The 27,848-nt window shown below is 40.2% G+C and overlaps 1 protein-coding gene across 1 annotated transcript in view; it reads right to left on the reverse strand.

Annotated features, from left to right (window-relative positions):
• The window catches only part of LOC124551414 (cyclin-dependent kinase 1-like), a 46,270-nt gene that overhangs the window by 14,543 nt on the left and 3,879 nt on the right, over window positions 1–27,848 (reverse strand). The window contains exons 3-4 of the mRNA XM_047126439.1: window positions 20,100–20,238; window positions 10,748–10,903 (exon numbers count right to left, since the gene is read on the reverse strand). Coding sequence (XP_046982395.1) covers window positions 10,748–10,903; window positions 20,100–20,238 — 295 coding nt within the window. The remainder of the gene's footprint in view (window positions 1–10,747; window positions 10,904–20,099; window positions 20,239–27,848) is intronic.

A 27,848-nucleotide genomic window follows, 5' to 3' on the forward strand; every position in this document is an offset into this window, starting at 1 on the left:
GAGGGGATAAATAGTGGAAAGGAGAGAAATAAAAATAAAAGAAATTAAAAGACTGGGTGTGGCGGTGAAATGACGGCTGTGTAGTGCCGGCTGGGTGAGGCCAGGGGGGTTACAGGAATGTAGGATGTATTGCAGGGAAAGTTCCCACCTGTGCAATTCAAACAAGCTGGTGTTGGTGGGAAGGATCCATATGGCACAGGTTATGAAGCAGTAATTAAGATGAGGGGTATCATGTTTGGCAGCGTGTTCAGCTACAGTGCGGTCCACTTGTTTTTTTTTTTGGCCACAGTTTGTCGGTGGCCATTCATGTGGACAAACAGCTTGTTGGTTGTCACGCCTACATAGAATGCAGCACAGTGGTTGCAGCTTAGCTTGTAGATCACATGACTGGTTTCACAGGTAGCCCTGCCTTTGATGTGATAGGTAACGTTGGTAACCAGATTGGAGTAGGTGGTGGTAGGAGGATGTATGGGACAGGTCTTGCATCTAGGTCTATTACAGGGGTATGAGCCATGAGGTAAGGGATTGGGAGCAGGGATTGTTTAAGGATGAACGAGTATATTGTGTAGGTTCGGTGGACGGCACAATACCACAGTAGGAGGGTTGGGCAGGATAGTGGGTAGGACATTTCTCATTTCAGGGCACAACGAGAGGTAGTCGAAACCCTGGCGGAGAATGTAATTCAGTTGCTCCAGTCCCAGATGGTACCGAGTTACGAGGGGAATGCTCCTCTGTGGCCAGACTGTGGTACTTGGTGGTGGGAGACTGGAAAGATAAGGCACGGGAGATTTGTTTTTGTACAATGAAGGGCTCCGAAGTATCTAAGTACTGCAACAGTCACCTAGATATTTAGGCAAAGCTGAATCCTCAAATCTCAAAGGTCATCACTAACACAGTACATTTTACATTCATCAGGAATAGTTTATTTTTCTGTACAGGACTCCATAACATTGCTTTCATATTTTTTTCAGATATGCCCATTCACCTTAAGTACTGCAGACACACATTTTCATAAATGGCTATAGAACTTCTTTTTATTTTCAAAGAATGAGTTTGCATCTTACGGGCGCGACACTCTCTCATTGTCGGTTTTGACAAGGCTACATCATACTACATAGAGCAATACTGTATGTACTGTACTTCCAAACAATTCCAATGGATGTCAATGGCATGAAACCACACAATACGAACAAAGAACACGCTAAAACCCAAACCAACACATGCATGACTTGGCGACACACTGACTTTTTGACATGCGCAAGTGCACTGATTAGGGAAAAAAACCACCTGCAAATGCATGGCTCCAGGCACACAAGTTGAAACTTGTTAAGTGTCAGTCTAGCTAGCCAAAAGCATAGTTGCGCGATGCGTCAGACAGCGCCATGTCAGCCGTGAAAATCGGAAAAATTTGTTTGGATAAAGCAGGTTTAGAATAAACGCAATTTGGATAAACAGGAGTTTACTGCATTTGCTAACATACCAAAACAAAAGATGTCAGAGAAAGCAGAGCTGTTTCCAATTAATGAATGAAGGGCTCCGAAGTATGTAAGTACTGCACATTGACAGCTAAGAATTTGTCGAATTCTCTAACAAGTATAGGAAGCTACACACCAACAATAGACGGAATCTGCTTGCCATCTGTGGGTAATACTCTTACAAAACTGACCTATTCAGACCAAACTCTCAATCCCCCCCCAACACAACTTCACTTCTGCCATCTTTCCACACTCCACAAATGTCTAGCATACTTTGTGGGATTGGCACTCGAAGAACTGTACTGTTTTGAAGCTTTCAATCAGTACGGGCAGTGCTCTGAAAAATCAAGATTTTGAGTTCTCATCTCCCATGCTGTTAAGGGAAAGGGGAGACGAGTTCTAGAATTTTACTTCTTTATATGAAATGAGCCATTAAATTATACACAGATTCAAGTAATGCCAATAATACTTTAAAGCAGAAAAGTGAACAGTACACTTTATACCCATCACAGAGTGCTCAGCTGGTTGGAAACTATTACCATAAAAAGCACACTTCCTTACCAATGTAGAAGGCAGTGGTGACCCATTACAAGCATTACAAGGTATACAAATGTGAAGAGAAATTAAAATTTAAAATAAACAAATGCATGTAAAATCAAACAATGAGAAACTCCAGGATGGAATGTAACAATATTATAAAAAGGATAATTGCTACTTGGTGAGTAGCTATATGGTGAGTAGCAACTATCCTTTTCATAATATTGTAAAATGCATGCAAGTTATTTTAAGAGCACTATACCTTCAAATACCAATCCAGCAATGTAAAGTACAGGATGAAAAAATAACAATATTGTGGGAAGTATAGATTGCTATTCTCTACAAAGAGAAGGCACCGAGTTGCAGACAGGCACAATGAAAGAGACTGAAAATATATTTACAACTCTTAAGCTTTCCACATGCATACACATGGCCACAGTATCTGGGCATTGGGACCAGACTGCGCCTGTATCTGCAACTATATCTGTATTTGTGCCCAAGATGGACAGCAATCTACTGGGGTGTGTGGTAGAGGCCAGGGCCCTACCGCACTAGAATACCCCGACAGCACTTCGAGCTGCCAGTACATCAACCGGCAGAGCTGGTCTTCAGCTTGCTTACTGTATCTAAAATAGCTACACTTTGTGTGCAACATTTAAATAGAAAAAGAATTCAGAAAAATACAGAAATACATTTTTCAATTACATCAGAATGTCGTGTTAGTGGAGGCACGCTGAGATGAACTAAATGGAGAAGACAATTCTACAGAAAGCCATCTCACTAGAAGAAAAGATGTTTGTGACATTAAGGTCTACTCACTAGCTAATTATTTGTATTTACAGCGATATTTACAATTTTAGTTGCAACTGTAACATGTTCACAGAAGTGCTTTTACAGTATTTATTAATACTTTACTTTAAAATCAATTTCAACATTATAAATAAATGTATTGGACAAAAGTAGGAAACCACCCTCATTTATTTACATTTTATTTCTTACAAAAATTCAACCACATCTGACTTCTTACATCCATTAGCATCACTTGATCACTTGCTACAACAGGAGATGTATCTACGCTATTTCCGTCTGAAAGCAGGTTTTGAGGAAAGCATAGTGTTGGGGATTTGTGTTTTACAGTTCTTGGGATTGGAGACGGGCATCAGAAACAGGCTGCAAGGAAATTTAGGCTCAATAATTTCCACATCCTCCAATGGGCCAGTGTCCGGAAAGTGCATTATAATAAGTACATTGAATGTGATTGCTACTTAGAGGGGCATATTCTTCGAACAGTGTTACATTTATGATGTTCCAGATGTCCTACACATTGGTTTTTTAATTCTGGGTTTGAACACTACTGAGATAAAAGGTTCCAATTTATGATCTCATCTGAATCTCTCCAATAAAAGAGTTGATAAAACTATCCACAGTACTCACATGCATGAAGAAAACTATGTATGGGTGAGTAACAGTTAGCACTTGGCAGCACTACTGGTGTCCTGGTGTAGTACTGGCCTTAAGCAGCTGTGCATTTCACTGGCAGCACTGCCAGGATGGCAGACCTGCTGGCAGAACCTCGCAGCAGCTCCTCTGTTGGCAGTGCTGCCACATTCAGGCAGATGCCACAGGCAGGATGCTCCATTGTGTTCCATACTTGTGTCTGGCATCTCTGCCAGCAGAGCAGCCATAGCATCCCAGTGCAGTGGGGCCTACAGAGGCAGCAAGGAAGTTTGTGTGTGTGTGTGTGTGTGTGTGTGTGTGTGTGTGTGTGTGTGTGTGTGTGTGTGTGTGTGTGGTGGTGGTGGTGGTGGGGGGAGGAGGGGGGGGAGTGCAGTGGGGCCTAAAGAGGAAGCAAGGAAGAGAGTGTGAGTGTGTGTGTGTGTGTGTGTGTGTGTGTGTGTGTGTGGGGGGGGGGGGGGGGGTGAGTTAGCAGGATAGGGTGTAGGAAGTTGCTGTGCTACCTGTAGGAGCATGCAGGGATGATCTGGAGACTGGACAGGACTGGTAAGTCCAGTGTTGGGAGGAAAAGACTAGTGCATTGGCAGGACAGAAAGCATGTGTAGTGCTGGAGTGGGAGCGTGGAAATGGACAGAGGGGCAGGCAGGAATAGGAAGCCAAAGACTAGCCAAGGTGAAAGCCAGGAGAGTTATGGCAACAAAGGACAAGTAATACGGAAAGTTCCCACCTGCACAGTTCAGTAAATATGGTGGTGTTAGGAAGAATCCAGATGGCACAGGCTGTGAAGCAATCACTAAAGTGAAGCACATTGTGTTTGGCAGCATGTTCAGCAACTAATTGGTCAAACCCTCTCTTTGCCACAGCTTGATGGTGTTGATTCACGCAGACAGACAGCTTGTTAGTTGTCATGCCCACATGGAAATCAGCACAGTGGTTGCAATTTAGTTTGTAGATCACATGACTGCTTTCACATGTGGCCTTGCCTTTGACTGGATAGGAGATACCTGTGACAGGGCAGGAGCGGGTGGTAGTGGAAGGATACATGGGGCAGGACTTGCACCTAGGTCTATTGCAGGAATAGAAGGCATGAGGCAAGGGGTTTGGAGCAGAAGTAAGTACGGACAGACAAGAATACTGCTTAGGTTTTGGTGGGTGACAGAATACCACTGTGGGAGGGCTGGGAAGGGCAATAGGAATAATATTCCACGTTTCAGGGCCCAACAAGAGGCAGTTCAAACACTGGAGGAGAATATGAGTCACTTGCTCCACTCCTGAGTGGTACTGAGTCAAGAGGAAATGCTCCTTTGTGACCAGACAGTGGGGAGGTGGTACATGACTGAAGAGAGAAGACATGAGTGACTTGTTTCTGTACAAGGTTGGGTGGAGGCCTCAGTGAAACCTCCGGCACCTTTGGAGGTGGAGTGGTCATCACTACACTGTGGTTTCATAATCACAGGTGGCTAGGCAGTATGGAAGGGAATTCGAAGTAGAGGCATTGCTGGTCGTTGGTACGTTTGATACGGATAAAGGTACTGATTTAGCCATCTTTTGAGGTGGATGTCAACATCGAGGAAGGTTGTTTGTTGGGTTGAGTAGGACCAGGTGAAGTGAAAGGTGTTGAGGTTCTGGAAGAATGTGGATAGGGGGTCCTCACCCTTGGTCCAGATCATGAAGATGCACACAATGAATGTAACCCAGGTGAGTGGTTTGGGATTCTAGGTGGTTAAGAAGGATTACTCTAGAGGACTCAACTGTCAGCATAGGATGGTGCCATATGGTTGCCCACTGCTGTACCACAGATGCTTTTCGTAGGTGATGCCTTCAAAGGAGAGCTAACTATGGGCCAGTGTATGGTTGGTTACAGTAACCAAGAAGTAAGTTGTAGATCTGGATTCAGTCAGGTGTTGGGAAAGGTAGTGCTCAATATATAGCAGCAAGGCCATGGGCATTGTGGATGTTAGTGCAGAGGGTATGGTATCAACAGTGACTAGCATGGTGCCGTGCAGTAAAGGAACAGGAACTGTGTAGAGTCTTGGAGGGAATGATCGTGTCTATCATATAGGAGGGCATGTTGCAGGTAATAGAATGAAGGTGTTGTCCACAAGAGCAAGGATTCTCTTTGAGGCAGCAAAGTAACCAGACACAAGGAGGAATACTGGGTGGTTAGTTTTATGGAAAGTAGACATGTGGGGAGTGGAGGAGAGAAAGACTCGGGGGAAAGGTTCTGGGATGGACCTAATTATTTGAGGAGGGACTGGAGATCTAGCTAGATTTCTGGAATGAGGTCACTGTGGCGAAGTTTGTATGTGGATGTATCCAACAGTTGGTGGAGTCTCAGTTTTTAGGTGGTGGATTGCAGCTCTTGCAGATATAAGGTTGGTTTCCTTGTTGAGGGATTAAGGAATGATAGTGAGGCAAGGTTAGAGGTTACAAAACTCTGTAAAGTTAATAAGGGGAATGTGGGAACAGCGGCAGTGAATCATGGTTAAATGGAGGAGCAAAGTGAGTCGGGTAGGGTTCAATATTCCTTTTGGGTCGAGTCTGGAGGACTGGTGGAAAAAAATTTTCCACTGTAGGGACTAGGAAAATGTCTTTAACCTCTGAACATAAAACCCCAAGTTCACATTTTTATTACTTTTACAAAAGCTTGAAATCTCGAGTCTAATCGGACAACTCAATAGCAAACCTTTGAAAATATAAAAAAATCGCTCATAAACATTTCGGCACTGATAAATATTCTGCCACTACAGACTATCCAGATCTACATATGTGTTTACTGGTATCCACCTTTGCATATTCCACAATAAAATGCCGGCTCTCAGCCTCTATCTTATACCATTGTTTAGGCAGTGCTTCCGAAAATCGATGGCTACAGTCACTCTGAGGTTGACACAGAATTTAGTGAAGAATAATGTGATGTTACTTCACTGGAAACTGATAGTGATGACAGTTTGCCAGGCAACAGACAAATGCTTGGCCGTGGTATGAATAAATACATTTACTGTGTTCCAGCCAGTCCCTCCAACATTTTCATTCCCAGCAAACCATTGTGAAAAAACATGGGTCCACTTTGTATCTACTCAGAAACTAAAAAAATGACAGTTTCGGGATATTTGAGTGAACGTACAGTGCACGAGTACAGTAGTGATCTTATTACTGGTAATCTTCAATATTCCATTGTTTGGTTTTTGCGTAACTGCTTTCCTTCCATACTGCAAACCAGTACTATTTCCGTTTGTTACTACTCGGTAGTGCAGTACTTCTCCAACTCCAACCCTCTATCCACCCTCCTTCCTGTCCCATGCCAGCTCCTTATCCCTACCACCCACACTAGCAATTGCTGCTTCTCTCTCTCTCTCTCTCTCTCTCTCTCTCTCTCTCTCTCTCTGTGTGTGTGTGTGTGTGTGTGTGTGTGTGTGTGTGTGTGTTTTCTACTTCAGAAGAAGGACTTCAAGATTGTATATGCTTGGAGATGGTCATATGTTGGCTTGCAGTAACCTATATAATCAAATTACCCAACACAATCTACAAAAGGTGTCAGTTGAGAATCAATGGTGTCAGCAGTCTAAAGAAGATGCACATGTACAGCATTGTGCAAACCATCACTTACAGTGTACCAAAAGACATAAATGTCAAATTTAATAGTACAAAATTATATTTAGGGTAGTAGCAAATTCTGCTTTGGCAACTAATGTAGTGCACCACTGTGGTGTCAACTAGGAGAGTAAAAATTACCACAGAGTACCATCCAGCAACAAAATATAGGATCGTTGGCTACAAAACAATACTGTTCTGATATTTATTAAAGCAACATTGAATAATGAGGGCTACACGATCATCATCATCATCATCATCATCATCATCATCATCCAAGCCTTTCTTCAACAGGTTCCAAGGTGCCCAAGAAATGTGCTAGTCCAGCAGGACAATAGTTATGCACATATTTCCTGAGTTACGTAACCACTGTCTCAGTGGGTTCTGAATTACTTACCACTTTCTCAGTGATTTAACTCTGCTCTGAATTAGAAAATCAGTTTTTGGATAATTTTGCTTTCATATCGACTAACTGCTTCTCAAGTATTGGTCCTTACTCCTGACACAGATCCCAGGCGGAGGGAGACCCACTTTTAGTGAGGATGGTAGTAGACAATCTTAGTCTAACCCCCTCATTACATATGGGTCTGGGTGAACAGCCCTTCCTTTTTAACCTTACACAACCTATCCCATTAGTTGCAACAGCTAGGCAGTGTGCATCTTTTACTTTTACAGATATATATCTGCAGTGCTACTCAGTTCGCCTCCTGAGTGCAAATACCAGCCAGCAGTGCTGTCTCGTATTTGCTACTTTACTACCACTAGTAACGGACATTCTGAAACTTCGCTCTGAAGCCTCCTACCACTTAATACTGGCACATACTTTTCAGATCTGCAATGATAATTAAAACAGTTTAATAATCACTTTTGAAACGCCTCTAGTGGTGTTAAATTTTTTGGCACAAAATGGCAAGAAAATATCTGCTAGAAGGGGTGTAGAGTGCCAACTTAAGAATTTTCAAATGAAACCTTGACCTATTTTCTGTTAAGAGCTTATACTTTATAAGATGGTTGGTTGTGGAGTGTAATATAAGAGATTGAGTCACACGCTGTAGTATACAATATGTACGATTACTGAACATCATAATACACTCTACTTGTATTAAGAGATTTTATATTTATAGTCCTGTCTTTATTTTCAACTTACGCTGTTAATTGTTTAGCAACAGTTGAGACAATATAGAAAATTTTTTTGTTCAGAACTTATAAGATGATGCAAACAATTGTTCACGAAGTAAACATATTAATATCTAGTTTAAATGCGAGATGGATAGCCCATTTTATAAAGAATAATTGGAATTGATGAAAAGAATTAAAATAAAGTGGAACTGATTCATTTCCATCATTAGCTATGGAATGTAAACTTAATAGTATTAAAGGCTTTGATGCAAAATTTAAAATTTATGAATTGGCAAAGAAGACTGGCCTACAAGAATCAACAGTCAGAACAACAATAAAATGCAAAGAAAAAATTCTTAAAGCTGTGAAAAATTCTCAATCTCTGAAATCAAATATCATTCGTGAACATCATGGTGGTATTGCTCAGGTAGAAATGATGTTAAAATTATGGTGCAATAATCAAGGAGTTAAAATTGTCCTTTTGATCAGAATATGTTGTGCTTTTAAGCTAAGCACATTTCTGAGAGATTCAAAGAAATTGGGCAGGCAGCCAAGGTGAAACGTTTAAGCCTAGTAATGGATGGTTTAGCCAACTCACAAGGCACAGCATCACAGAAAGTGGAGAAGCAACAAGCACTAACAAAATGACTGTCACTCTATCCAGATAAACTCAAGGCAATGATAGAATATGCCGGATATATCAGTCGAACCATATTCTACACAGATGAAACTGGTAGGTTCTGGAACAAGATGCCTAAAAGAACTTATCGCAAGTCAGTTCATAGCTCGAAAAGTCCAAGAGCTTCAAAAAATACATCTATAACTGGGCTGCCCACATTTGGAAGTCAAATGCTGAAGCCTGGACAACAGTTTTCCTTTCCAAGGACTGGTTTGGTCATCGCTTCATACATGAAGTCAAATGTCATTGTCAATTAAAACAAATTCTATTTAACATGATGCTATTACTCGATAATGCACCAAGTCTTCCTCCTGTTACTATAATTTCTACCCATGCACGAAAGTTGTATTTTTTACCAGAGAATACAACCAGCTTGCTTCAACTGATGGTCCAGGGAGTCATTAAAACATTTAAAGCTTACTACAAGAGAGAACCGTTTGCGCATCTACATGAACCTAAGGCACAAAAGAATGAGCTCTCAGTTGAAGACCTTCAGAAACAATTCAATGTTTTAGATGTTGTGAGAATGAAACTTCACAAAAAAAACTTTAAATAGCATCTGGAAAAAACTGTGTCCTGTTTTTCCACAATGAAACCCAGAGGGGATCAGCACCAGGTCATGATCAAATTGATAACATGATTGAAGAAGTGGTCGATCTTGGCAGACAAATTTAGAGGTGGATCACGATGATGATCCAGAACTGCTAAATTCACACAATCAGGACCTGACAATTCAAGAGCTTATAGTAATGTGTGTGCAAAAGCAAAGCATTGAACAACATGATTCTTTAGACCCAGTACAGTCAGAAGATCAAATTATGGTTGCAGACTTTATAGAAGACCCCAGTTCATAAAAAAATTCAGCAAAAAGAGACTTGAGAGAAATTCCCATTTCTGTAACAAAATGAGGAATAAAAAATTTATTAGGGTGCTACAAGGAAATTTTGCAAGAGAAGAGAGAAAATAAAAAAAAAAATTGACTTCAGACAATGTGGTTAGATTTCACGAAGCATTCTACATCACAATAACTTCGGTTTACAATGTTGCAGTGCATAATACTGTAACTTAATATATTCTGTTGTACTGTCAAACATTTTGTGAAACATATTTCTTCCAAATTACATTGTTTTCTTTAGTGTCTGGTCCCAATTGAACATTTATATGCAAAATTGAACACCAACTTAAGCAAATTCTACTTACACCGTTCTCGCTAAGCCCCACCTATCGTGTATGTCCAGGGTATTACTATATAAACAATATAAACGTGTTTTCTGCTTAGTGTAATGTCATGCTTCAATAATTTTGTGTAAGTTTTTCTGATAACAGCAACACTAAGTACCAAGTACTGTTGAGATTATAAAGGGGATCATGGCTGCGACTGGAGAAAATGAGACGGTCAGTCAGAGAACTAGCATGTCGATCAGTCAGGAGGGCTGTTAAGTTTGGTTTGTGTGAATAAAAGAAGAACTATAAGAGAAATAAGTTTTATCACGACATTTTGTTAAGCAAAATCCTCACAACAATATCAGAATATGAAAAAATTCTAGTCACCTCAGGGCTTCTGTAGCTGACACAAATATTTAAACATGACTAACAATCTTCAACACCTCCAATTTAACCAGATAAGCATAGATTAACATAACCTTGTACTGCAAACCTATCATTTTGTAAGGACCACAACATTAAGATGTGGATAATGTAAATAAATATTTTTGACTTGAAATTTTTACTTAATACTCACCTACCAAATATTGTGAATAGCAGCACAACAAGAGGGATCTTTATATATCACTTTTAGAAGGATCACTTTCTTTGAGCAGTGTTGCTCTAATTAATACTAATTATACAGACTTAGCAAAGTATTCCCTTTTCAAGCCTGACAACTTACTTCGTGAGTATATACTCTGAGTGGGACGCCATAAGCACGCCCTAATCCAAAATCAGCTACTTTAATGACTCCGTTTGGTCCTACAAGTAAATTCTGTGGTTTCAGATCTCTATGCAGTATTCGGCGTTTGTGGCAATACAGCACAGCCAATGTGATCTGAAAAACAAAATTTCAGATAAGAATTTTTGCCAAACACTGTTATATTATCTCTAATGTCAAATGGCAAACTGCATCTCTGTAGAAAAAAACTTCACAACACTTTATGAGCTAACTGGCGGTTTTATAGGCCAGAATCAGTATGGGCAATGTGGGACCTATTTTTGGCTTAACTCGTCATAAGAGGCATTGGTCATGAACTGTCCCTTGAATCCCATACAGTTTATACAAAATTGATATTTAACCCTTTTAAGTAGACAGTGAAAATAAATGAAATGACTGGTTAAATCCTGAAGGATTAATGATGGTGACTAAACAAGAAAGTTATATTTTAAACTACATCAATGTTTATATAATAATGTCCATGTATGTGTGTGATGGCCTAACACAAAATGCAGTTTCAAAATGGGGGAGGGGGAGGGGGGGGGGGGGAGAAGCCGGTTTGAGTAGGACTCATTCACCAAGGGTTCCACAAAGACTTAATTATATATATAGACAGTTCATTCAGCCTGGGAATAGATAGTCTCCATGATTTTTGCCTGTTATCAACATCGATATTGGCAAGATATTGATCCAGGAAATTCTAAGATTTTTGAGAATGTTTTAGTTTTCATTTTGAAGTCTGATAACAAATGACACAAGAAATTACTTTGTGTGATATAATTACAAATTAACAATTTTCAGATATTTGTTCCTTTAGTTGCACTGTGAAACCTTTCTTCCTGGAAAATTTCATGATTCTAGGCCAACAAGAAGTTTTGATGACTGAGTTTATGAGTATCAAAATTGTGACAAAAGGCTGATCTTTTGACTGCATTGACTTAATAGCTTCAATTTTTTTGGGCATTGCTAATTGACCATAGATCTTATTATGTAATAAATTTCAGCTTGATACATCAACCCGTTCCTTAGAAAACTGGTTTTTAATAGACAGACGGACAGACAGATATAACAAAGTGATCCTATAAGGGTTCCATTTTTACCGACTGAGATAAGGAACCCTAAAAATGATGTGTACTACAAGTACACCATCAAACAGACACATGAGTGAGCAAAGTTAATTTAACTGTACATTAATTCATAAAAATTTTACAGCAAAGATTCAAAACCTGAAAGTGTAATTGACCTCTATCAATTGTGATGTAAACTTAAGTTTTGTTATCCTGAATATAAATAGCAACTGCAGCAATAATTATAGTTTACAGCTGCCTAAATCCTGTAATTGAAGTTGAAGCTTCTGGTACAGTCGTGCAAAACCAGTCACTGAAAACAGAGTCAAATAAGGCAAGTGCAGTGAAAAGTTAAGTCTAAGCATTCACAAAATTACTTGACATCTAACGAAAAGCTTAAGTATTTAACCCAGGTGGCCGACTGGCCACACAATCACACAAAGGAGACGCCAACAATCACCTCATACACAAAGACTACCAACAGAACAGCACATACACCATACAGCTTGCCCTTACATACTTTCCATGATGCGACACTACTAAATCCAAGTTGAGACAAATATTGACCACTATTCCTATACAAAGAGAACTGCATAAATGCCAAACATTACATTACAGCTAAATTCATTGCAGTCATTTTATGACCACATATTAAAAATAATACCAAAGTATTAGAAAAATTGTAAACAAAGTCCATGAAAAATGCTTACATGGGGTTTTGCAATGTGAAACTTATTAAAAATTACAAACACACATGAAATGGTATATTGAGGTTACTCATACACTAACAAGATTACAAAAGGATCTGGGAAACTTGCGTTACCCTCCGACTACATGTAACTGTGGAAGATTTTTAGTACTTGCACACCTGCATATTAACTTCTAATAAAACCTTCTGTACTTCTTTATACACATGTACTACTTGAAAAGTAGCTTCTTGTCGTGTTTACTGACGTCGTCAGAGTTCATTTTATACTCCTTATGACTGCCCCAGTAGTTCAGTTTTTATTGATTTTTATAACCAATTATAATTAAAGCAATTTCAATTCCTTAATATTAATCTTAGAATTATGCTTGAAGTTGCAATGAGCCTGTCTCAGCACTGATCTTTCTGGTGTTTAATTTTGCTGCTATCACATTTGCAGGAGCTTAACAGTTATAGTTGACAATATGACATTTCTCTTTCATTTCAATCACCTTCGCCTCTCTTCAGCCTTTAGCAAACTGCACGCATTGAAAAAAAAAAAAAAAAAACCACACCCTGGCCCTCACCCACAGTCCGCCTGCATTTCTTGCCAGGTTGGCCAGTAGTCATGAACTATCAGAACACTCGCCCCTCTCTCTCGCTTTTTGAGCTGGCATCTCGTAATGTCGCATTATGAAAGTGGTTACTCAGCCAACAGCAATAGAGAAAATAGCTTCTCTCTATTCTGATAGCATGATAACTAATATTCAAAAAGTTAATGAATAGAAACACCACTGGGTACTGAGGAGAGTAAATGACATTCAGATTCCTAACATACATTCAATGTTATTTATTTCATTTTCAAACAACTAACACACATTGTTGTTGTTGTTGTTGTTGTTGTTGTTGTTGTCTTCAGTCCCGAGACTGGTTTGATGCAGCTCTCCATGCTACTCTATCCTGTGCAAGCTTCTTCATCTCCCAGTACCTACTGCAACCTACATCCTTCTGAATCTGCTTAGTGTATTCGTCTCTTGGTGTCCCTCTACGATTTTTACCCTCCACACTGCCCTCCAATGCTAAACTGGTGATCCCCTGATGCCTCAAAACATGTCCTACCAACCGACCCCTTCTTCTAGTCAAGTTGTGCCACAAACTTCTCTTCTCCCCAATCCTATTCAATACCTCCTCATTAGTTACGTGATCTACCCACCTTAACTTCAGCATTCTTCTGTAGCACCACATTTCGAAAGCTTCTATTCTCTTCTTGTCCAAACTAGTTATCGTCCATGTTTCACTTCCATACATGGCTACACTACATACAAATACTTTAAGAAACAACTTCCCGACACTTAAATCTATACTCGATGTTAACAAATTTCTCTTCTTCAGAAACGATTTCCTTGCCATTGCCAGTCTACATTTTATATCCTCTCTACTTCGACCATCATCAGTTATTTTACTCCCTAAATAGCAAAACTCCTTTACTACTTTAAGTGTCTCATTTTCTAATCTAATCCCCTCAGCATCACCCGATTTAATTTGACTACATTCCATTATCCTCGTTTTGCTTTTGTTGATGTTCATCTTATATCCTCCTTTCAAGACACTGTCCATTCCGTTCAACTGCTCTTCCAAGTCCTTTGCTGTCTGACAGAATTACAACGTCATCGGCGAACCTCAAGTTTTTACTACTTCTCCATGAATTTTAATACCTACTCCGATTTTTCTTTTGTTTCCTTTACTGCTTGCTCAATATACAGATTGAATAACATCGGGGAGAAGCTACAACCCTGTCTCACTCCTTTCCCAACCACTGCTTCCCTTTCATGCCCCTCGACTCTTATAACTGCCATCTGGTTTCTGTACAAATTGTAATGTACAGAAACCACATTACAGACCTGAAAAAATTACAGTCATTACAAGTAAGTGCAATGAAAATTAAACAACACTGTCATCACAGACATTACCCATTCAACAGTCATGTTTCATTCAAGGACTATGTTGTATACGGTTAAAGTGACAATGTCTTTAGATTGAATTTTGAGGATTTTCACTAACTCAGACATTCCTTCATCACTGTAGTCTCAAACTCTCTGATTAGCAATTAGTAAATTCATGTAAAAAAATCTTGGTGAAAATGGGAAATGGAACACAATGCTGGCTAAGGTTTTCACCTTTACATTCTTAAGTAGTTTTTCCCTGGTATACTTAAAGTTCAGGGCAGCAATGTTACACTCAGCTGACCAACCCCTTATTTGGTGAAACTTACCGTAAAACTTACCACCACCACCACCACCACCACCACCACCACCACCACCACCAATGTCATGTGTGTACTTTACTTGTATAGCATTCGACTTATTTTCACTGACTGTGATGCATCCTGTATTCATCCAGGCTATAGTCTCTTCCTCTATCTTTCCTGTTTTTTAATTCAACTTAATCTTCCAATGTTAAAGAAATCATTACTTTTCATTTCCACTACAAACTTTATTTTTAACTCTGAACATTTTATTTTTCAAATTTCTTGTGAACTGTTAATGTATTGCTTGCATTTCTGCTTGCTCTCTGTGACTAAAATCAGTGTAACTGGTCATGTAATTGTGGTTTGGTATTAATGATCATTCATATCTTTGATATGCTGGGCAGAATCTCTATTTGCATTAAAATCATTACAAGTTTGATACTTTTATTTTAGCGACCACATGAGTGACCACAGCAATACAGTTCAGTTTTATAGGATTAGCATTTACGGGCTTCAAATAACAATCTTATCAAGTGGTTCACCTGCTATTCCCTCGTACTGAAGTTCCATAGTTCCCTTAAGGCGGCCACACATGTAACTAACTGTATGCTCAACAAGCATGCATGCACAAGCGTGCTTTGGCAAGCATTCAAGTGTAATCATGCTTGAGCATGTGTACAAAGAACAGGAAGGCTAGTGCAAGCATTCAGTGATTTGATTTTTATTTGGTCCTGTTAAATTACATTGTGTACAGAGGATATACTGCAATGAAGAGTAAGTCAAAGAATTCGATATTACATGGAGAAAAAAAAAAGAAGAAAAACTGCAATACCATGAGGCAGCTTCCGCAGCAAGTCTACTGTTAATAGTTAATATGGGAATAGTATTTTCATTTCTTTATCTACTCTTTACTCCACTACTCCTTTTTTTCCTAACAAAATCAAAAGGCTATCAAAGCCAGTGCATTGTCATCTGAGCTAGATTTTCCTCGTAAACAAACCAATTCTTGTACAAGCTTGCCTGAACCGTGTAGACGTACATGCTTGTTCCTGCATGCTTGTCAAACGGGCAGTTACATGTGTGGATCTGCCTTTAGATACATTCAAACTGCGTATACTCCACAAGGAAGCATGGAAGATGAAGTTTGTGATAAACAGTATCAATGAGAACTTTTGGGATTGAAACTGTCGTTTGTGCATCAAATGTCAGTCTAGTGCATTAATCTTTTATAGCTTTCTGCCTGTCTTTTTGCATTGTTGTGCTTTAAAGACCAACCTGTCGATGGAGTTGTTTTCCTCAGTTCACATCTGTGAAGCCTTCCCATTTTGAGGGGGCTTGTCCAAGTCACTTAGAGGCTTAGTTTTTATTTGAAATATGTCCCAGTTTTTGCGTGTTTCTTGGTAGCAGATGTGCATTTGAAACAAAGATCTTTTTTAATTCATACATGCTTAAGGGAGCCACCTACACTCTGAATGTTCAAGTTGTTCTTTCAGTTCAATAGCTGTAATAATCACTTACAAATGCATCTCTGTGGATGGGTGCGTGTACTTTAATGTATAATTCTGACATACATACTATTCAGTACCTTAGCAGACTATAATGTACTTAGTTCACTTTCACATATGACCTAACCTTCACACATTTTTGCGCAAGTAGAGAAAATTTTATACCTTTTTAAACCAAGTTTAGGTAGTTTTAAGTATAAAACATTCCTTTTCTAACTGAATGACAGGAGGATGGTTGGTGGTGGTTAGTGTTTAACGTCCCATCGACAACGAGGTCATTAGAGACGGAGCGCAAGCTCGGGGTAGGGAAGGATTGGGAAGGAAATCGGCCGTGCCCTTTCAAAGGAACCATCCCGGCATTTGCCTGAAACGATTTAGGGAAATTACGGAAAACCTAAATCAGGATGGCCGGAGACGGGATTGAACCGTCGTCCTCCCGAATGCAAGTCCAGTGTGCTAATCACTGTGACAGGAGGATGGCACTACATCACTAGAACTACCTTGTTATAAACATCTGTCATTTGGCTCATGTAATCTTTCATCTACAACTTGGTCCACCAGTTTGTCACTAGACTTAGTTCACTTCTGCACTGGAAACCTCTGTAGATCTGGCATGTGCCAGGAGTGTCAAGATGAAAAATATATCTCACTGTCCTACCATAATCTAGGTTAGGTTTGCCACAAGAATATTTGTGGTATTCAAAATCAGATGACAGGAAAACAAAAAATGGCAAACTCTGCAGTTGCTTCATTCTAGCCCAAGTCCCTGCTACAGTAACCTTTTCGTGTGTATGTTGTCTTATTATAAGGGCAGATTAAAAAGGATTCTTCAAATGTATGTTCTTTCACAAACATTAAATAACTGGTTGTTAGAGTCAAGGTCAGAAGAATTGTGAAAGATTAAGGAACAAACTGTCATCCTCAAGTGAAACATCTACACTACAACCACAGCCATAACTATTAATATATGACAAAGTAGGCCCCAAACACCCTTCTCAACCTTTGTTTCAACAAATTTGCTAATAAAATGTATCAGCTTTGCAGAAAACACACACACACACACACACACACACACACACCTCGCCCTCTCTTTCACCATTTACTGATTTACTGGAGGTTACAAGCTTCATTCCACGCACAGAAAGATGGCTATGATAAAGAGCAGATTGAAACTCCTGATTATCTAGAACAGATAGCCATAGTCATGTGCTCTTCACACAAACAGCATCAGCTTTATGTCAACCTTTAACGCCAAAGGGCACTCAGCTTATAAGGCATTTCCGAAATTTTATGTCGAGCTCAACAAATGCGAAGACCAGTGCAGTACTGGACATGCATGTGGAAAAACATCTGCAAAGAGATGTCTTATTGGGGTGCAGAATTTGAACTTCCTTCATTTACAGTAATATGTGTTACATTTACACAAAACTACTCATAATCTAGTGAACTTTTTTAAATTTCAGTTCAGATATTAAAATCTACACAGTAATGAAGAATGTTCACTGTACATCACCAGTCTGCATAGAGGATACATTGACCATTGAGGATGAAGCACCTATGCATAAAATAAGCTATTAAATGATTAAGGAGGTAATAAAATGAAGACACTTGAAGCTTGAGGTTTCAATGTAATCAAGCTTTACAACTATTTCATCTGCCAAAATTTTTAACGAGGTGCGTGCTCCACATAATGCTGTTAAGCTACATTTTCCTAGCTGCGGGAATTTGTTGCAGTGTGTTGCAGAATACGCTTGCATTTTCTGCTGTGTCATGCGGGTTGCAGGGTGCTGCGCGAAACTTTTTCCTACGCGCACCACGGTGCGCGTCAGAACCTAAAGAATGAAACACTTTTTTTTGAATTTGGCAACTGCACCTGATAGAGTGATACAAGAACTATCCCCTGAAACTTTTTCTTCTTTAACTCAATAAAAATTTTGTGCTATTGAAATAGATAAATATTTAAGACGTGAAGAAGAGTTGATTTTTTGCACTACTCGATATTTATCACACCATATCTCCTAAACTAAGTGTCATACAACATAACTTGTAGTTGCGTTCTGTAGTATATGTCAATAACGTCTGCAAAAGTTCTCGTCAATAGGGTTGGTAACAGAGAAGTAATACATGTAACATTTGATGCAGAACTTTTACCAAACCAACGTCCAAAATTTAGTAAGCGACAAACTTTTTCCCGTCACATTTTTTGTGGGAGTGTGAAAGGAAGAAAAAGTTTCGGAAAGGTTTGAAATAATTTTTACAGTTTGTTGGAAGTCAGTGGGTGCTATAGTTTCTCCTAGACGAGAGCAGTTTCGCGAGGTTCGTTGTTGCGGCGCTATTTCCTGCACACTGCGAGGAGCTTTCTGGTAGGCCTGGGGCAGTGCAGCACGACAGCAGCAGCAGCAGCAGCAGCAGCAGCAGCAGAGACATAGAATGCCAAACGTGCAGTTCAGTGCTCGAGCTACAAAACTGTTAATTTTCGCATTCCGAAAGTACATGGAAGTTAGGGAAGAGGACTGTATGTTATTGGAAAGAGTACTCAGGAAGCACAATGCAATGCGACAAATGTTATTGCATCGTGAAGAAGAATCATATAAAATTTTAGTTACAAAACATTTGCTCGACGATGCGGAGAAGTTTATGACATTTTTCAGATTCACACTCTACCAGTTTCATTATTTTCTTTCGTTAGTTGAAAACAAACTGAGAAGTAATTCCTGTAACTGAGTGGCAAAATGTATTACATTGGACGTAATAAAATACAATTTACATCATACTTCACAAGCCACCTAACGGTGTGTGGCAGAGGGTACTTTCAGTACCACTATCAGATGTCTCCAACCCTGTTCCACTCGCAAATAGTTTTATTCATTTTTCTTCTGATTTCTGACCAAATTAAGTCTTTTTTTTTTGTTTAATTTTTCCACTCGACATCAGCCATTATCAACAAAATTGGCTTTCGGAAACCTGTTTGATAAGTTGCTCATCCTCTGAGGCGGAGAAGCGGTCAGCCAACATTTCTGATGATTGTTTCTATAACAACTCTTAAAAAAACTCTTAAAAATTGTCTGTTTTTGCCAGTGCGCACAAAAAACAGTGGAGCTGTCATCTTGCTGCTACCAGTTCAAATCCCCGCATTCCTCCGGCCAAGTAAATCGCTGCGATGTGCGGGACAGACTCCTCCCGAAGCACACAAGCTTTTCTCGCAGGCAGAGCCTACAGCAGCACTGTGTTGTCTGCACTATAGGAAAACAGTCTCTTATGTTTGCATGTGAGCAGCAGGATCTCGCCCGCATTTTACACAGCACGCTGCAGGAAATTCCCGCAGCTAAGAAAACACAGCTTTATGGGCACTCAACAATAAATCCATCTCAAGGGTAACAATGTGTGCTGGGAGACAAGCTTTGGTATACATAGTGCAGCGACACAAACAATACTTCACAGCATTGATTGGGGTCCCACAGCAAATGTGCAATAGGTTGCCATTCCGACAGTGTAACCTCCTCATGAGTAAGTGGCAACATAATGACCAGTTACCTTCAAAAATCAGGTAATTATAACTCAGTTGTATTTTACTAAAAGCTTTTAAACAATGGCCTAACCACTATGGATGAAAAATTATTACTCTCTAACTTTCTTCTTAGTAATAATATTACTGACCCTTTTAGAACAAATTATATTTGTGCACTTCCATCAAAATTACTTCCTCCGAAATTTCAAAACAGGCGTAGTTTATGAACACAATTATCAAAAACTGGAGGAGACATATATAATAATTTGTTTCATCAATTAAAAAACTGGTTACTCTTACCTGGTACACATAAGACTTCACAACATCTGGTGCAAGATAATTCCCATCACCAAGCCGCTCTATGTATTTCTTCAAATCCATATCCAAATACTCAAAAACAAGATACAATCTTCCACTTTCCATAATAACGTCTTCCAGCCTACAGAGAACATATATCATCATCAGTGGCTAGTCAGTTTTAAAGTGACAAAATATTCAACATCACATGACGTAAATACATTCACATAGCCGAAAAACTGTAGGTAACTTGATATGAAGACCGCTACACTCGCATTACACATACATGCATCTGTCACATTCTTTCAAAAATACATAAACGCATGTAAGGCAACCTGTACACCAGGTTCTCTATCTGATATAGGTGAACACTACATGTAATGTGCATGCATATCTCATTTGGTAACACTAACAAAGAAGCTGAGTGAAGATCAAAATTTGAAGGCATTGGAAACACTAATTAAAACACTATTAACAGAGCCAGTCCTCCTCATAAGATAAAGGGAAAGTGGAACAGCTGGTGCCTCTTTTTTTTCCAACACCAAAACAGACATATACGACCAATCAACAATTCCCTCTGGCGTAAATACCAGATCCGCGTGAGAAAATGGCATCTGTCATGTTTGGTGTGCATATCTACATCTACGTGATTACTCTGCTATTCACAATAATGTGCCTGGCAGAGGGTTCAATGAACCACCTTCAAGCTGTCTCTCTACCGTTCCACTCTCGAACGGCACGCGGGGAAAACGAGCACTTAAATTTTCCTGTGCGAGCCCTGATTTCTCTTATTTTATTGTGATGGTCATTTCTCCTTATGTAGGCGGGTGGCAACAGAATGTTTTCGCAATCGGAGGAGAAAACTGGTGATTGAAATTTCATGAGAAGGTCCCGTCACAACGAAAAATGCCTTTGTTTTAATGATTGCCACTCCAATTCACGTATCATGTCTGTGACACTATCTCCCCTATTTCGCGATAATACAAAACGAGTTGTCCTTCTTTGTACTTTTTCGATGTCATCCGTCAGTCCCACCTGATGCGAATCCCACACCACACAGCAATACTCCAGGGTAGGGCTGACAATGTTGTGTAAGCAGTGTCTTTAGTAGACCTGTTGCACCTTCTAAGTGTTCTGTCAGTGACTCACAATATTATGAATGTGATCGTTCCCATTTAGGTTATTTGTAATTGTAATCTTTGAGTATTTAGCTGAATTTACAGCCTTCAGATTTGTGTGTGTTATCACATAATCGAAATTTGGTTTTTTAAGTACTCATGTTAGTAACGTCACACTTTTCTTTTTTCAGGGTCAATTGCCACTTTTCGCACCATACAGATACTTATCTAAATCATTTTGCAAGTTGTTTTTATCATCTGATGACTTTACAAGACGGTAAATGACAGCATCATCTGCAAACAATCTAAGATGGTTACTCAGTTTGTCTCTTAAGTTGTTACTATAGATCAGGAACCATAGAGGGCCTCTAACACTTAGTTGGGGAATGCCGGATATTACTCCTGTTTTACTCGATTTTCCTTCTATTACTACGAACTGTGACCTTTCTGACAGGAAATCACGAATCCAGTTGCACAACTGAGGTGATACTCCGTACGCACACAGTTTGGTTAGAAGACTGCTTGTGAGGAATGGTGTCGAAAGCCTTCTGGAAATCTAAAAATATGGAATCAATTTGACATCCCCTGATGATAGCATTATTACTTCATGAGTATAAAGAGCTAGTTGTGTTCCACAAGAACGATATTTTCTGAATCCGTGCTGACGATGTGCCAATAAATCTTTTTCTCCTAAGTACTTCATAATGTTCGAATACAGTATATGTTCCAAAACCCTACTGCAAATAGACGTTACTGATACAGGCCTGTAATTCAGCGGATTACTCGTACTTCCCTTTTTGGGTATTGGTGTGACTTCAGCAATTTTCCAGTCTTTAGGTACAAATCTTTCTGTGAGCGAGAGATTGTATATAATTGCTAAATAGGGAGCTATTTTATCAGCATACTCTGAGAGTAACCTGACTGGTATACAATCTGGACCAGTGGCCTAGCCTTTATTAAGTGATTTAAGCTGCATTGTTACACCAAGGATATCTACTTCTATGTTTCCCACCTTGGCACTTGTTCTTGATTGGAATTCAGATATATCTACTTGGTATTCTTTGGTGAAGGAGTTTCGGAAAACTGTGTAATAAGTCTGCCTTAGTGGCACTGTCATCAGTGATTTCACAGTTTTTATCACGCAGTGAAGGTATTGATTGCGCCTTGCCACTGGTGTGCTTTATGTATGACCAGAATATCTTTGGGTTTTCTGCCTGATACTGAGACAGTTTTGTTGTGGAAATTATTAAAAGCACCTCGCATTGAACCGCACTATATTTCGAACTTCTGCAAAATTTTGCCAATCTTGGGGATTTTGCATTTTCTTAAATTTGGCAAGCTTTTTTCGTTGCTTCTGCAACAACAATCTCACCCATTTTGTGTACCATGGTGGATCATTACCATCATTTATTAATTTATGTGGTATATATCTCTCAATTGCTGTCGATACAGTCTCTTTGAAAACATTCCACAACTTTTCTACACTTACATGATCAGATCGGAAGGAGTGAAGACTGTCTCTGAAAAAGGCGTTAAGATCATTTTTATCAATTTTTTTAAATAGATACACTTTGCGTTTCTTTTTGATGGTTGTAGGTGTTACGGTATTCAGCCTAGCAGCAACTGCCTTGTGGTCGCTAATCCCCGAGTTCGTCACAATACTCCCTATTTGTCCAGTATTATTTGTTGCTAAGAGGTCAAGTATGCTTTTGCAACCATTTACGGTTCAAGTGGGCTCGTGAACAAATTAATCAATATAATTTTCTGAGAAAGCATTCAGTACAATTTCGGATGACATTTTATGCCTGCTGCCGGCTTTGAACATATAATTTTTCCAGCATATCGAGGGTAGCTTGCAGTCACCACAGACTATAATTGTATGAGCGGGGTACTTATCTGAAATGAGACTCAAGCTTTCTTTGAACTGTTCAGCAACTATATCTTCTGAGCCAGCGGGTCAGTAAAATGATCCAGTTAATAGTTTAGTCGGATTGTCAGGTATAACCTCTACCCATACTATTTCACACGAACTATCTACTTCAATTTCGCTACAAGTCAAACTACCTCTTACAGCAATAAATACTCCACCAGCAACTGTATTTACTCAATCCTTTCTGAACCCTGTTAGAGTGTTTGAAAAAATTTCGGCTGAACTTATTTCCGGCTTTACCCAGCTCTCTGTACCTACAACTATTTGAGATTCAGTGTTTTCTATTATGGCTTGTAGCTCTGGTTTGTTCCCAACACAGCAACGACAATTTACAACTACAATACCAATCGTTTCTACAACTACAATACCAATCGTTTCTACAACTACCTTACTGTGTTTTACCTGCCCACATTTAGACGGACGCCCCTTCTGTGGTTCCCTGAGACCCTCTAACCTAAAAAACCACCCAGTCCCTTCCACACAGCCCCCGCAACCCAGGTAGCCACCTCCTATGTGTAGTAGACTCCTGACCTATTAAGTGGAACCCGGAAACCCACCACCCGATGGTGCAAGTAAAGGAATCTGCAGTCTACACGGTCACAGAACCGCCTGAGCCTCCACTCGGCTCTGCACCGAAGGACCACAGTCGGTTCTATCGACGAGGCTGCAGATGGTGAACTCCGCCTTAATCTCAGAAGCAAGACTGGCAGTCTTTGCCATTTCTGCTAACCACCCAAAACCAGACAGAATCTGCTCTGATCAAAAGCCACACATGTCATTGGTAACGACACCACCTGCAGCTGGCTGCATCCTGTGCTCTTCATGGCATCCAGAAGCACCCTCTCCACATCCGAAATGACTCCCCCCGGAATGCACACGCAGTGCAGACTGGCTTCCTTGCCCTCCTTGGCAGCCATGTTCCTAAGGGGCCCCATTACACGCCTAATGTTGGAGCTCCTAACTACCAGCAAACCCACCCTCTGTGCACACCCAGACCTTGCGGGCCGAGAAGTTTCCTCTGGAACAGAGTGGACGATTGCATCCAGCTCAGAGACATCAGCCGCCACAGATAACACCCGAAACCTGTTCATCAAACAAACTAGGGAGGTCCTACGATCGGCCCCTCGGAAAGTTTTTTGCTGCCTGCCAGACTCTGAAATGATCTCCCAGACCACGGGCGAGGGGTCAACCTCAGTGCAAGCAGTACCCGAGGCAGTCACAGCAGTCGACCGATCGGAGGAAACGTGGTACGTGCTCAACATCCCCCGCATCCCCACAGTGACGCCCCTTTGCAGCAGCCTCAAGCTGTGTGACGGAAGCCAACGCAGCCTGGAGCTGTGAGCGAAGGGTCGCCAATTCAGCTAGCATCTGTACACAACAATCAGTTCCTATCCATTACTGTAGTCGCTCCTGTTTTAAGCTCGTAAAAATATGCAACAAACAAACAGTGTACTTGCCTTATTAGCAGCAGGAAATCGAAGTGCTCTCTCACGGATGGTCTGACACTGAGCTGTTCTAACCAAACAAACAAAAGCCTGTACAATACAAGGGTCAATACAACGGTCGATAGCAATGGCGGTACTGTACACTACACTGTTATTGAAATAAAAGGTTGTGCCTATTAAGCACTCTAACACGCAAAGCTGCGTTAGACATCTCCAGAGGTGCTCCTGGTAGTGCTGAGTCAGTTGGCAAGACTCAGCACTACCAGGAGCACCTCCCAAGATGTCCAATGTAACTTTGGATGAAACGTCAGGGATAGAAGAGTTCCATGCGCCACGGCCATACAACCCGGAAGAATCCTTGGCAGCTGAAATTATTTAGCAGTTTTATAAAGGGCTGTATGTAAAAGGCTGAATGTATAGTTCACATTTCATTAATATTTTGTGTGGCTTTACCTTAATAAAAGATACTTTAATGAAATTCTTTAACCTTTGCATACGTCACTGCAGACCATCCAATTTACACAGAGGTGACGGAAGTCCTGGGGTATCTACTAATACTGTGTCACACGACCTTTCGTCTGGCGTAATGCAGCAACTCGACACAGCACTGACTCAACACGTCGTTGGGAGTCCCCTGCAGATATAATGAGCCATGCCACCTCTACAGCTGTCCATAACCGAGAAAATGTTGGTGGTGCAGGATTTGTGCATGAACTGACATCTTGATTAAGTCCCTTAAACATTCGATGGGATTAATGTCAGGCAATGTGGGTGGCCAAATCATTCGCTCAAATTGTTCAGAATGTTCTTCAAACCAATTGCGAACAACTGTGGCCCAGTGACATGGCGCATTGTCATCCATAAAAATTTCATTGTTCTTTGGAAACATTATGTCCATTAATGGCTGCAAATAGTCTCCAAGTAGCTGAACGTAAACCATCAGTTCAGTTGGACCAGAGGACCCAGTCCATTCCATGTAAACACAGTCCACACCATTGTGGAGTCACTACTTGCAGTGCCGTGTTGACAACTTGGGTCCATGGCTTCGTGGGGTCTACACAACACACTAACCCTACCATCAGCTTTTACCAACCTATTGTAACCCATCTGACTAGGCCATGGTTTTCCATTTGTGTGGGGTCCAACCAATATGGTCACATTCCCAGGAGAGGTGCTACAGGTGATGATGCCATGCTGTTGTCAAAGGCACACACATTGGTCATCTGCTGCCATAGCCCATTAATGCCAAATTTCACCATACTGTCTTAACTGATACCTCAGTTGTACCTCCCACGTTGATTTTCTGCAGTTATTTCATGCAGAGTTGCCTGTCTGTTAGCAGTGAAACACTATGCAAATGCCACTCCTCTCTGTCACACCAGCAACATGTTGCTTTCAATTAACTGAGCAGTTGCTGTGCTAGTTGATTTAAATTTTAAGAATCTATTTTGATTTTCAAACATTAGGTTGTGCATCTGGAGAAAGTTTGTAACTCTGCTGTATATGACAACTATTTTGGAAAAAAGACAGGAAGTATTGAGACTGGTCTGTAGTTTTGAATTTTGAATTTGTCTCCTTTTGTAAAGATTGGTGTTACCTGAGCTATTTTTAGCCTGTGTAGGATGGTGCCTGATTCTATTATATTATTTACTGCTGCAGACCAATGTGCAGAGATATTTTGTCTGCACACTTTGAATACATTAATACAGAGGCCATCATACCCTGCAGAACTAAGATTTTAGAGAGCTAATGACGTTGCTCAATGCCACTGACACTAGTATGTAAATCATTCGGCTTTACATTGGTGCGGGAGTACTCCTGGAATTTCCTTTGCAGAAAAACACTTGAAAACTGTATTTAGCACTTCTGCTTTGCTAATATCAATTTTAATTCTTTCATCCTCCATGAGTGTCTGGACACCAACTTCGGTGCCAGCGACAGATTCACAGATGACCAGAATTTCTTTAGGTTTAGTGAGATCTTTCAATAAGATTTTGCTATAGTAGTTGTTGAATGCTAGACACATTGCATTTTTGACAGTAACATTAGTATTCCTGTATCTACAACCCTATGCTTTGTTTTTCACCTAAGGCAAAATACAACAACATTCTCTACGCTAATCTGCTTCAGAAGGTGTTGGTTCCATCTCCTACAAAATCACCACACACAAATATGAGTGATGAACACTAAATGAACCCCGCAAAATTATAACAGTAGTTCTTAATCTTGCACCTACTGCTTACGACATACAGCAGGGAAAGTGGAAAAAATCCAACAAAATGAATTTCCACTCTGCAGTGGAATATGCACTCATATCCAACTTCCTTCAAACTGGGGGCCTTTAGAAGATATGAGATCACGTACTAGCAGAAGTAATGCTCTGAGGACAGGTGGCGAATCATGCTTCGGTAGCTTAGTCAGCAGAGCTCCTGCCTGTGAAAGGCAATGCTCCCACATTCGAATTTCCGTCCAATGCAAAGTTTTAAACTGCCCAGGAAGTTTCAAATCCCATAAAGTTTCCAATAATCACTGCTTTGAGCATCAACCCCGAAAGGTATACATGGGAGAACTTTCATGCACTCTTTATTTACTGGCACAGAGAAGGGGAAGCCACAGTTCAAAGTCGAGTAAAACAACAACACTAGGCACTGCCAGCAGCAAAGAAAACCACCCCAACAGGCTCTCATTTCGACTGGGAGTTCTGTAAGCACCAAATGAATTCTGGCACGGTATTCGAAAAGCCAATGCAAACCTAAGCTATTTAGTATATAAATCACAGGATGATCTATGAATTCGAAAGGATTCAGATAATTTAACATCTGAGGCAATGATTACATTGCCGCACACACTTTTTTGTGCTTTGTGTACTAGGCTTAGGTATATAATATGCACCAAAATACTCAGATTTGATAATACAGATTTTCTGAATTTACCTTACAGTTTTCACTTATACCAAAAAGTGTGTTATATATGACAAGTGCAGGCATCAGTTTGCACTATAGACTGGTCTGTTATTTATTTCAGACTCACATTAGTAAGCTTCACCAACTCACACAGACTTCATTATCTCCCAACAGACCTCAGGCTACGCTACAGTCTGCTGCCACGATCAAGATCTCGGGTGGTGTGGGGAAGGGGGGGGGGGGGGGGTGTTTACTCTCACAGTCTAGCCAAGTCTGGCCAACATCTGACCACTGTGCATGCCATCTATACAACGTAAAACTCAACAGCAATAATAATTCCACTCACCCACTCCCTG

The sequence above is a fragment of the Schistocerca americana genome, chromosome 1 (genome assembly GCF_021461395.2).
Source record: "Schistocerca americana isolate TAMUIC-IGC-003095 chromosome 1, iqSchAmer2.1, whole genome shotgun sequence".
Classification (NCBI taxonomy): domain Eukaryota; kingdom Metazoa; phylum Arthropoda; class Insecta; order Orthoptera; family Acrididae; genus Schistocerca; species Schistocerca americana.